Source organism: Equus quagga, chromosome 6 (genome assembly GCF_021613505.1).
Source record: "Equus quagga isolate Etosha38 chromosome 6, UCLA_HA_Equagga_1.0, whole genome shotgun sequence".
Classification (NCBI taxonomy): domain Eukaryota; kingdom Metazoa; phylum Chordata; class Mammalia; order Perissodactyla; family Equidae; genus Equus; species Equus quagga.
The window spans coordinates 5,989,224-6,002,130 of record NC_060272.1 but is presented as its reverse complement, the minus strand read 5'-3'; the positions used below and the strand labels follow the sequence as shown (position 1 = coordinate 6,002,130).

The 12,907-nt window shown below is 38.0% G+C and overlaps 1 protein-coding gene across 1 annotated transcript in view; it reads left to right on the top strand.

Moving 5' to 3' along the window:
* Nucleotides 1–12,907, top strand: part of MYO16 (myosin XVI) — a 450,985-nt gene that overhangs the window by 152,643 nt on the left and 285,435 nt on the right. The window contains exons 12-13 of the mRNA XM_046664745.1: nt 7,333–7,460; nt 12,274–12,379. Of these exons, the coding sequence (XP_046520701.1) occupies nt 7,333–7,460; nt 12,274–12,379 (234 nt within the window). The remainder of the gene's footprint in view (nt 1–7,332; nt 7,461–12,273; nt 12,380–12,907) is intronic.

Here is a 12,907-nt window from a genome sequence, read left to right as displayed (position 1 = left end):
TTACTGAGCCTTGACCTTGAATTTGTGTCTCCCCAGCAGTGTGAGCCTGCTAAAATCTCCACTTAGCTTTTCAGACACTTACATTTATTTTCCATGAGGCCTCTGAGTTTTACTCAGCAAAGTGACAATGTATGGTGGGAAAGAGTATGGGGAGGAGCTTCTTGGTTAGATGTCTTTGACACTCTCCAAGACCTTGATCCACGAAGTCCTAGCTGCTTTGGTGATTTTCAGAGGCCTCTAATTAGGTGTTTAATTTGTATTTTATCCAGCTTTTATGGTTGTTTGTGGTGAGATAGTCTGATACCAGTTACTTCATTATAGCTATATGATAAAATAGGCCATACCTATTTTTATTGCATTGGTGTCAGACAATCATTTAGCTTCAGTGTCTAAGCTTGGTTGAAATTCTATGTCCCTTATTGTTTAATTCAATATGTATCTTTCAGAGAGGGGGGAACATATGCTATTTAGAGTTAACTACTGATGAATTGTTCCTGGCTTATATTACAGTGTCACATTGGATGGTAGAGTTAACAAGAATCTTATGGTGAGGCAAAAGTCAGTTGTAAATAACTGAGTAAAAATATAGGGGCTGGCTCAGTGGCGCAGTGGTTAAGTTCACACACTCTGCTTCTCAGCAGCCCGGGGTTCACCGGTTCAGATCCCGGGTGTGGACATGGCATCAGTTGGCACACCATGCTATGGTAGGTGTCCCACATATAAAGTAGAGGAAGATGAGCACGGATGTTAGCTCAGGGCCAGGCTTCCTCAGCAAAAAGAGGAGGACTGGCAGTAGTTAGCTCAGGGCTAATCTTCCTCAAAAAAAAAATATATATATATATACATATATAATTACTATTTAAATGCTTCTATGGATCTGGAGGTCAAATTATATGTATTAGGGAAAATGTAACACAATAAATTGCTATAGTATGGCATTACCTATCATATGAAATTGTATCTTGTAATGGAAAACACCTGTTATTTTGTGGTTTGTTTTTAGGGTGTCAACAGTATGGCAGTTTTATGGCTTCAAATAATATGTTGTATTTGCACTTCTTTCAGAAATACATGTTAGAGATAAGGAGAGAAACATTAAGAGACATATTTCTTTATTAATGTAGAAATAAGATATAATGCATTGAGATTTTTGCCAGAACAGTTCATTAAAACAAAATGGTGAATGCAACACATAAATTATGTGTATCATCCTTTATATCCATCATTTCCAACTGACTCTGGCATAGAATTTATGAGGAAAATAAATATATTTAGGTAAAATATGCAGTGATGTAAAACTTACAATCAAATTACCCACTTTTTACACATCATAGTGAAATTGTACAGTGTCTGGTGCTTTTGGAAATCACATCCATTGTGTAGAATCAAATAGTTTGTACTTTCCTGATCTACAAGTAATAAACCATAAAATTATAGTTGAGTAGATACAAGGACTTAATTTTTAGGTTGAATTAGAAGGCATCCTCTGTAGCAATATTTGTACCTTGTAATTCTAAATCAGGTACTCATGTACTGAACCACGTTAAAATTATCTCATCGTCCTAGGATACACAAGAGAAAGTTTCATTTCCTTTTGTGTGTCTATTGATTATAATTATATGTATGTTTATTATTTTAAGTGATAAATTTTGTTCAAATAATTTGGTTTCATACCGTGTTGATTAGTTTAATAAAAGAAGAAGATAGAACATTGAGCATATTCATATCCATAAAGATTTTACAGACTTGGAGAATGACTTCTGTGTTTCGTGTTAAAAAGAAAAACTCCACATGCACCATCTGTGTCTCGCTTTTATTTTGTTACCATTAACTGAGTTATATTAAGCCTTTGCATAATATTCATTTTTTATTTCTAGCAGGTCATTAATCACAGATGTAGAACAGCCTTTGTGGCAAACTTCATTCTGAGACTAATATAAACACATGACAGCAAGCAGCCCCATCCGTTAGATAGCTCACTGCCCTAAGCAGTGTTGATCTGATGCTAACAAGCGCTGAGGAGAAGTGGCACTTAGTGGGCCAGGAGGCAGACAGTTCTAAATGAGGTATAACCAAAGGGAAGGGTTCATTATGGTGCTGCGCACTTATGTTGAAGGCAAGTAACATCACTCATTTTAAACATGAACAGGTGGAGGAAAAGGAGAAAATAGAAAAGTAGCCAGATCTTTCTGAATAGGCTTTAGGAAAAAAAGTAAACTTATAATCAGAAACAAGAATGCTTCATCAAATCAACAAACATTAGTTGAGTCTATTAAATACAATATGTTGCATTCAATATTTAGGGATGCTAAGTAGGAGTCTCCTTGTACTTAAGAACTGCATAGACATTCTAGAGACACGACATAAATAATGGCGAAAAAGTAATCACAAACTTCACGTGTACCTGAGGACAGTGAAATAGCAGGATTGAGGGCACACTATTAATTGACAAGTCAGGAGGTTAGAGTGAAGGAGATTGTATCAGGATAAGAAAGGCATTTCAGTCTTGAAGAATGAGTACGACTCTGCAGAGGGGACAGGGGGTGTATTTTGGAAAATTGTCTGGAGCCACATTATAGAGATGAAAACATATAAGACCATTTAGAGGAATGCACAGACCAATTTGATAAGAGCAAGAAGTTAAAAAAGTTGAATGCATGAAATCTGATTTAGGCCTAGATTATAAAGCTAAATTAGAGAATTTGGATTTTATTTGTAGAAAATACAAACAGTGTTTATAAGTCGCCTGCCATCAGTTTCAGAAAAAGACACATTTAGTCAAGAAGACTAGTTAGGTATATACTGAATCAATCCAAGAGGAAGGTTATCAGGGCCTAATATGGAGTGGGCAGAAAGAGAAGAAATTGAGTGAGTCTATGAAAAGACAATAAGAAGTATCTATAGAGTAATTTTATTTGAGGACTGAAGTAAGAGGAGAAGGTCAATTGAAGACACAGGTTTTGAATTTGTGAGTGTGGGAGAGTAAGGGTATCTATAGCAAAAAAGAAAATGAGAAAAAAGAAATTCATGAGGAAAAGTCAGGTTCAGGTGAACATATGAAGTTTGGGGAAGTTGAATTAAAATAATGTTTGGATTCTATATTGGGTACAAGATTAGGAATAATTCACATAGATATTTCCTTTTGTAAGATTACTTAGGATTCACACTATTTTTAAGGAATGAGGTAGAAAATAATAGAAAACAAAGATCATGATAGGAGAAGGGGAGGTGGGAGACAGCAATGACAGGGAAGATGGCGGCCACCAGGACCAGGTCTAACGCATTGGTGAAGTCGTGATGAGAAAGAACGAACGTCTTAGATGTTTGTATCATTGTGGAAACCAATAAATGAGTAAATGTCGTGAGAGTAGACACTTCAGCAATAAATATGCATTGGCCCCTCACACATCAATATCGAAAGCTTTCTCAGATCTTATTGCTACCTTTTCTGTGGAGTTCACAAACCAAAGATGGATCATCGTGAAATCTCAATGTGCAAAATGATGACACCGTTCAGGATAAAATACCTGGGGATAATTTCTCACAATTATATTTTTGAGTACACACGATACAAAACAGATCAGTACTCGTTCTCTTTTCCTCCTCTGTTTGTCAGTGTGATTGAGCTGTCCCACTGTGTAATCTGGTATCTAGTGTGAGATGCCAGGCTTAGGGCTGTGTTTGATTTCAGATTCCACTTGCTGTTGGTCTCCTAATATTCCCATTTCTAGGCATGTTCGAGTTTGGCAAGCAGCTAGAGTGGCTGCACAGGGCTTACTATGGATGAGCGGGCCTGGGAAGGAAGATCAGTAGTTGGCGTTGTTTAGGGTTTATTACAGGGCAAGCCTGGGGCAAAGGGCTTTACACATAAATGTGATCTATTCATCACATTTGATCTCAAAAGGCAACCCGCTCCATATAAGAATTACCATTTCCACTTTGAAGATGGATAAACTGAGACTCAAGGGGGTTAAATAAGCTTTTCAAAGACTTGCGTGATTGGCAGAGACCAAATTTAAATCCAAGTCACGTAACTCCAGAGCAAATGCAGGACAGGCTACCCTCAGCAACGCAAATGCTGAGCCCAGAGACACATATTTTTTAAATTATATTTGATCTTTTGCAAAAACAAACACACTTTTTTCAGAATATGCCACCTTATATATATCTATAAATAATGAGCGGAAAATCTAATCAGGCAAGTAGAGTGACATATTCATAGTATAGAGTGAAACCCACAGCCCGTGCCAAGTCAAGCCATTGGTGTCAGGGAGGTTCCAAGGGTTCCCAGGATCCTGACACTGGGGCGTGTGAATGGCCCTCTCAGAAGCTGTGGAACCACGTGATTGGCTTCAGAAATCAGGATGTAGCAGGATCCTGTTATCTCTTGGCAGTTTATTTAGAAGTATCACACACAGTGGAAAAAACAAGGGAAGTGAGCCATAGAGAAGGACCTTATCCATTCGAACCAGAGTCCAGCAAAGAGCGATAACCCCAAATGAGGCTGAGGAGATGCCATCTCATCCATGAGCTAAAACAGAGCACTTAAAATTCCCACTGACCAGAATCCTCCTGTTGCCAAATGATGCAGATGGGGAGAGAATGGTGAAGTAGAGAGAGAAGGCATGTGCAAATGAGAATGTGCAATAATACTGATAATGATAATGATAAGCAATATAAAAGATAGCTTGTCAGTAACTCAGAAAACTAGGACTGCATAAGTGAAAATCTTCAAAGTTCGATAGAAATAATTAAATGGGAAATACATTATTAATATTATGTCACATTTACATTACTTATAAAGCATCGAGTCAGCACCAAGCAAAGTATTACCAGGTGGTAGCAATGAAATATTCTACAATATACACTCAACTGCACATGAAAAGGAGATTTAAAGAAAAGGAAGCTGAAAAAGGTCTTTAGTTTCAACATCATGAACAAACTTTATTTAGATACTCAAGATCCATTACACCTAATCTCTAGAAAAAATTCCCCTAAAGAGAATATGTAACCCCAAACAGGTTTGAGACAGAGTAGGATTCATCTCCACTCCTGGGTCTCTGGTCTCTCTTTGTCTGTAACATCTAATGAAATCTCCAGCAGGATTTTACAAGGCAGGTTGAGTTTAAAAGCATTGTGTCAAACTATATTAGGTACATGTTAGACCTGGAAAGAAGTGAAAGAGTGCAAGTTTAAAATAAAACAGAAATTTGTCCTACAAGAGAAAAGAGCTGGGCTAAAACTCCCTGTTGGTTTAGGAATTATAATGGATACATCACTATTATTAATTATTTTTAATATTTATTTTTAATTTTTGAATAATTAAAAATACAAAAATTGCAAGTATGTATGGATTTATCTGGTTACTAGAGAGTTTCTGCATCTTTTTTTCATATTTATTGGCCATTCTTTTCCACTTATATTATTTGCCCAATCTTTTATTTTATTTCCAGTTTTTCTCATTGATTTGTAGGAGTCATTTATAAAATACTAATAATTTATTGATTATACACACAGCTTATTCTCTCTGTCTTTGCTTGACTTTTTGTTTTATTATTACATTTCTGGCGTTTGTGGATGAACAGGAGTTAAGGTTAATGTTGTGAGACTGAGCCATCATTCCCATTATAGTTTGTGTTCGTGAGCCATATTTCCTTACGTCAATCATGAGAGGATCATTGTGGTACGTGTGTAAATGTTTTAAGCTTTGCCGTGGGTATTTGGGATGTAACTCCTCTGGAACTCATTGCTACACATGGCACGAGACAGAGGGCAGCGTTTGTCTCCTTTACAAACAGATCTTCAGTTCTCTTGACACCATCCTTTACTACCGATGCAGCAGTGACACGGCACCTGCCATACACCAATCCCCGCGCCTGTGTGGGCTTAAGTTAGTTCTCTGGTCTGTTCCAGTGAGCTCGTTTCCTAGTCTCTGCACCAGAACCACAGTGTTAATGATTGTGGCTCTTTGACGTTTTTATGGAGATATAATGCGTAGAGGAAAGTGCTCCTTTCTAAGTGTATAGTTGGGTACGTTTTCACGAGAACTCAGATGCAGAACATTACCAGCATTCCAGAAGCCCCATTCTTGCTCCTTTCCAATCACTAACACTTTGTCCAAAGTACCACCAACCTGACGTCTAACAGCGTCAACTGGTTTTACCTGTTTTTATACTTTATGTAAATGGAATCTTATAGTATGTTCCCTTATGTGTCTGATAGGTTCCACTCAATATTACATCTGTGAAATTCATCCAACTATTTATTGTCAGTGTAGATTATTTATTCTACTTTTAAAAATTCTTGCCCTTATTTTAAATAACTGCAAACTTATGGAAAGTTTGCAGATAAATACAAACGACTTTTCCTCAACCATTTTCAGATAACTTGCTGGCATGTGGTCCCATCAACCTTGAATACATGTGTTGTGCATTTCCTACAAACAAAGGCATTCTCCTGTGTAACCTCCATAAAACCATCAAAATCAGGAAATTACTACTGCTACACTGCTGTTGTGTCATCAAGAGGCCTCCTTCAAGTCTTTCCCACTGCCCCACTCATGCCCAGATAGCCAAAGATCAAGGCCACCATCACACGCTGTGTGTGTTGAACCACCAGGTCTTTCCTCTTCAGTCTGGAGCAGGTCCTCAATCTTCTCTTGAGCTTCTCAACCTGGACATCTTTGAAGATACACGCCAGTTATTTTGTAAAATAAAAATTAAGTTTTTCTGATATTTCTTCATGACTCAGAAGTCTTCCTATCATTTAGTTTTTATCGTAATGTAATCGAATTCACTAGAAACTCAAAAGGACTAAAAATACTGGCACTCAGTCACCATAGCAATCATCATAAATGACTGTATCACTAAAATCAAGTTAATTAAATTTGTCTTAGTGAGGAATTTGTAAATGCATAGGCATTTTAGCTGCAATGGCCTTGTATTCACATTAAAAATCCTTGCTATCTTGCATTACTGGAATTAAATGTTGCTGAGAGAAAGTGTATTTGATGTAAATGACCACAGTTTCAGCTTACTATGGATAACTGTTAAACTTGATTTTTGTGAGTCGCTTTTCGTAAAGACAGCGGAATAATTTAAAGCCTGTGAACCAAGTCACAAAGGATCAGATGTATGCTGCCATTTTGTCATTAGGAATGCTTAAAACGTGCTGAGCAAGGCATAATGTTTACAATGTTTTAAAGTTACAAATGAGGTCCAAAGTTAGAGATTTGTTTGCTTTCGTGTATTGGAAATAAGTCTGTTGCATCACGAGGTAAAGGATCGTGAACCTTTTCACAGGAACTTGTCTTCCTGCTTCGCCCTCTTTCAGGTCTCCCAGCTGTACCTCAGCAGCACCGGGCAGCCGAGCGCCTCTCTGCCACCTCACATCTTCTCCTGCGCCGAGAGAGCCTTTCACCAACTTTACCAGGAGCAGCGACCCCAGTGCTTTATCCTCAGGTGAACCCACCCGCCCCTCACCCCATCTCAGATGCTCAGCTTTGCCCTGGGGCTTGGTGTTTCTTATGGTTTACGCTTATTTACTTCCTCAGCAGTTTGCAGTCCAGGATGTCTTTGCAATAAGTACGTTTGACTCCTTACAAAGAAGAAGCATCTTTGTTATTAGAAATAGCCCCAGGTGTGGCTGGATCAATAGCAACAAACTTAACCTGAAACTCAATTCATTTTGAAGATTTACAACTTAGAACCAGAGTGTTTTTGCTTTCAAACAGAAAACACGGGGAAAGCAAGGCACCGCATGTTGGTGAATCTCTACCTTAGTTCTCCAAAAGGTGGTGCTGCCCCGAATATAGCTTACCACCTTGCAAATGCGTTTTCCCACCTGCTTCCGGGTACTTACGTTTGCTCGGATTTCAACAAAATTATACATCCTAAGTAATTTTTTATTAAAATATAATGGTAACACTAGCTCATAAATATCAAGATGCTCAGGAGAATGATTTACCTTGGAGCAAAAATTCTTCACACCTAAAAGTAAAGTGTGCCTCAAGACGTGGAGGTGAAATGTGATGATGTATTGACAGAGGAGTAAAGAAATTTTTAGGTGTTAAAATAAGATCTGCATTGAGAATTATGTTTTAGATTAGGCCAAACCTCAGCAAGAGGGAGACTTCTACAAATACTCATGGCTTTGCTTTAGGTGTCATCAGTAGCGTTGGTTGAAAAGGGTCTATGTTAATAAAGCATTGCATAAATCCAGTCGATGTGAAATGAAAGCGTGTGAGGATGGAAGTCTGGATTGAATCCGAGGACGTTTCCATAAGCACTTGTTTATATACTTCTACATTGTCGATTTGATCAGAAATTCTGGGAGGGTCAGACGGATGGGTCACACACTGCAGTGTTGTAATTTTCAAAGTAGTGTGCAACTTTTCACACTTGTTCAGAAGTGCCCCAGGGGCAAGAGAGGCATGGTGTGGGGGATGGGGGGAGTAGCCCCTCCTATGCTTGAATCTAGCAACTCTATTTTTATCTGCTTTATCTATTGAGTTTTCTGGCCTGACTTTGATAAAAAAGAGAAACCCTTTTTTAACTGTAAGATTATGGGGTGTGTGTACAATAGTAACAACTAATATTTATTGAGGACTAAGTGCCAGGAGCTCCACTAGGTGCTTTCCATGTATTATCTTATTCTTTGCTTTAGCAACCTTGTAAGGCAGGTATTATTATTGATGTTAGTATTATTGTCACCATTATTTATATCAGTATTAGAAGAGTTAACTAATTAGTCCAGGGTCTCATGATTAGTAAACAGTGAATCTGGGCTTTGAGCTCAATAGTATGAATTAGTAAATGGTGACTAATTAGTCTAAGGTCTAATAGATGGTGTGTCTGGGATATGAGTCCTTTCGTCTGGCTTCTGAGCCTGAGTGAGGCTGAGCCACTTTCATAGCCAGATACCAGTGCATAGCTAGCCTCCTGCTGCTAACCTAACCTTTCCACAGCCCATCCCTACCTTCCCTAAAATGAAGGTCACAGATCCATGGATTTACCTAAATTCTTATTGAATTCACTTGATTCTAAAGCAGACCACTCCAGCTGTTGCTCATGGCTTGTGAAAGACATCGCTCCTTAGCAAAGCTCAGAGGAGCCAATGGATCCATTTCCTTGGGGAATCTGCCTATTATAGAGTTCACAATGTCTAGCAAGTTCTGTCAGTAAAGAAATCTGTTTATCTTTGTTTAACCCTACGATTTCTATGTGTATTTGCTCATGGAATTATTTTTCCAGTGAGACTTGTTAGTATTCTGCAGAGCTAGTATCCCTTTGGGACATTTTATAAGGCTAAAATTGCCATGTGTCAACCTCTTATTCTGAGAAAAAGAATTCTTCGTTCAAGTTTCAAGAGAGTATCCCCTGGTCCTGGCCTTCAGAATCAAAGAACAAATCTGTGACCATAAGGATTTCTTTTCAGTCATTCTCTTTTTTTCTTTCAGGATTGGTGTTTTCATTAGCTTCTCTACTTGCTTGGTTGTCTTGACTAAGATTAGACTTTCCCCATTTATCATTAAAATTAACAAATTTAGAATTCAATTAAATACATTGTCTAAAGATCACTTATGGAGTGTCTGTTGTATCCCATAAGTAGCATTTACAAAGGATAGTTTTTAGGATTGGAGATCAAAACTCAAATATTCCTGGAATAGATGTCCTATAACTTAGTACTAGGTCAAGAAAATTTTATTTCCAAATTTTAATTTTATTTCTCACTTTCCTGATAATTTTAGGCCCCAGTAGCACAGTAGGCCTCATCTTGAGCAATAGTCTTTAATAATTTTCAGACCTTTGTCCCAGGCTATGCCTGAGAGTTTGGAGTCTACCGTAATCTATCTTACTTTTAATTTCCTGAAAGCCTTGATAGATGGTTTTAATTAATTGTTTGAGCATGTATGCCAAATATTCATTATCCTAACTGTATTCTGAGCAAACCTAAATTAATGTTATATGCTGAACACACAAGTAACTTGTGAAATAAGCAGCATAGGGTCTGCCTCTGTTGTGTACAGATTTAGCAGACAAGGCTGTTCAAATAAGCTTCGAAATATAGGTTCATGATTGTCACAGCCCGGAATCCTTGGTCAGTTTCTAGTCTAATCATAGACTTGGATTTTCAGATCAAGGAATGTTTCTTGAACAAGTTGAACTAAGATTTTTAGTTTTAACCTGATATCCCTATGGAGCCAAGCCTATCATAGCCCACCTTTTCTTTTATTTTATTTTCTTGTATTTTCTCAAGGTTTATATGAAATATGGCCATTTTGAGATTTTATGAGATGGTTAAAATGCATGTGATTTTAGCTAGCTAAGAGAGTTGATCGTTGTCCCTACCCCCACATCTGGCAATCGAGTAAGTACAATGATAGGGAGAAGAGAGAGGGGCTCACCTGACCACCCAGTCAGGCCCATTGACCTCGCGTGCCTCTGGGTTTCCACCCCTGCAGAGACTGTGTCAGCCACATTCAGCACTCTAGACTCCCCACCTATTTCAGGCTGCTCGGTGGATGCTCAGGAAACCTTGGATGAGTGTTTAGCATTGGATAAATGCTGCCTTCTATACTAGCCCTGTCCTAGGATCAGCTCAACGCTCACCTTATCCAGAAGTCTTCCCTGGTTCTCTCCAGGAGATGCAACTGCTCCTTCACCTGTGGGCACATTGCTGGCTGTGTCCCATGTCACTGTAGTTGTGTGTTATGTATGTACTTAGTGTTTACTGTAGACTATGCCCAATGGATGGCACAGGGGGCGGTATCTTTTCACCTCTGTACCCCCAAAGCCTCACATAGATTCTGGCACACAGTAGGCCCACTGTAACTTTCCTGTGAGAGAACGTGCAATATTTTCAAAAGGAAAATGGTATTTTCAAGATCGATCCCTGAATGAATCCAAGCAAAATCTCTATAAAAACAAGAGTTCATGAAACATCAAATTATTTCGCTGGGTAGTAGAATTTTTGTAACAACAAATATAATGGTAGAAATTAAATTTCCATTATGAAAGATCTAGATTGTTTCTGCCCTAAAATTAGGTTAAAAGAAAAGGTCTTTGAACTGAGAAAAGGAGCTGCTTGTTGTGTGTGGGTCGCTGTCACCTGCTCGCCCGAGGCTGCTTGCTGGTGGTTCTGAAAGTAGTTAAATGTTTATGGTCAGCCCAGATGAGAGGAATACAAGCATCATTAACAACTTGACACTTGAATGACAGAATTAAATTTCAGCTCTTCTTTTCTGGCAAATACCCTTTAATCACATTTATTAGAATAAATGTTCAAGGGAGAAACTCAAGAGAGCACTAGTAAAGGGCTTTATATATTTTTTAAATGTTTTAGCTATTAGATGAATAAAGACTGTTTTTATGAATATTCCAACTGAATGCAGTAAAAACTTTATTTTATCTCAGACCACTTTGGTATGGTAATTATTGTACTAGAATTTTATGTTAACCCTATATTGTGGAGTGTCAGGAATATAATATAGTTGTTTATAGAAATTAGACAAGTTATAAAGTATGCCTGGGAAATATAAAAAATGTTGTCATTAGAAATAGCAAGTTTAGTTAGTACTTGTTCCTAGATTTGAGGAAAATGGAAAACATGGGATGTCAGATCTGACAGCACCCTCCAGAGGGATCAGGCCATTTTAGGATCGGCTGCATGCCAGGCCCTCTGCTCCCCTAGTCACAGCTGACCATCCTACCCACTTAGTTTTAACAGCTGCGTGCTTTATGTTCCTTTCGGAGAAAAGGGAAGGAAAGTTCAAAACGATGTAATCACTTTTCCAAGGAAGACATAGTGTCTTTCCTGGAAGGCAGAGAAAGATTTAACAAGGCCAGGCCATGTGGCTCTAGGACACATGCCCCTCCACAGGAGATGGCTGTCACCTTGGGACCAGCTCACTTACTCTCACTTATGAAGCTGAAGACAAGTGGATAGTGTCTGTATATTCAGCCTAGCGCCTTTCTGCTGTAATCCACCCATATGCGTGGTTCTACAACGTGAGATACTGGATGGTGGAAGTTGCATCATATTCATTTGTGGTCCCAGCATCTAAGACACCACAGGGCACATGACATAGTGTATATTTACTAAAAATTTTGGATAAGTGAGTCAAACGGAAGAGTTAAATGATACCATAAACTCATTCAAAGTTATGTCATTCCCTCACCGTCTCTGTGTCTGAGAAGTCTCTTTGGTTATTTAATTTTGTACTATATTCTCCAAAACAGTAAACTTGTGTTTTCTCCCTCTGTTTTCTTTTAGTGGAGAGAGAGGATCTGGAAAGTCTGAAGCCAGCAAACAAATAATCAGGCACCTCGCCTGCAGATCAGGCTCCAGCAGGCCTATATTTGATTCCAAATTTAAACATGTAAGTTTCTTCTTTGTCTTGGAAAATATGTTGAACCAAGAAAAACGTAATTTACAAATAAATGGGGACATCATAATACACTATAATTTAACTATAAATTGGTAAAAATTGGGGGAAATAAAGAAAAAAGATTGAGGCCTGATACAAATTAATATTATTCCAGTGAAGTTTTATTTTCTTACATATATTTAAAAAGATTTTGAACATAGTCTCTTTTTATATTCACTCAGAAGGGTTGGATTGAAAATATGCAATATAGTTAGAGATTTTTGTTCATGTAGAAAGTGCCACTTTGGTGTTTATATACACTTGGGGGGATTGGCCCAGCAATCAATTTTTGTGGGGATTATTGAGAGCTGATGATAAAATTTCAATGTATGTAAAACAATTGATAATGGTAATGTCATAAAGTAACCTTAACGACATTGATGAGCGGGTAATAAACTTTCAACCCCAAACCTGATTTTAAGTTATATTCTGTAACACTTGCGTTTATTTAAAGACACTTTATCTTGCTACTTTATCTTC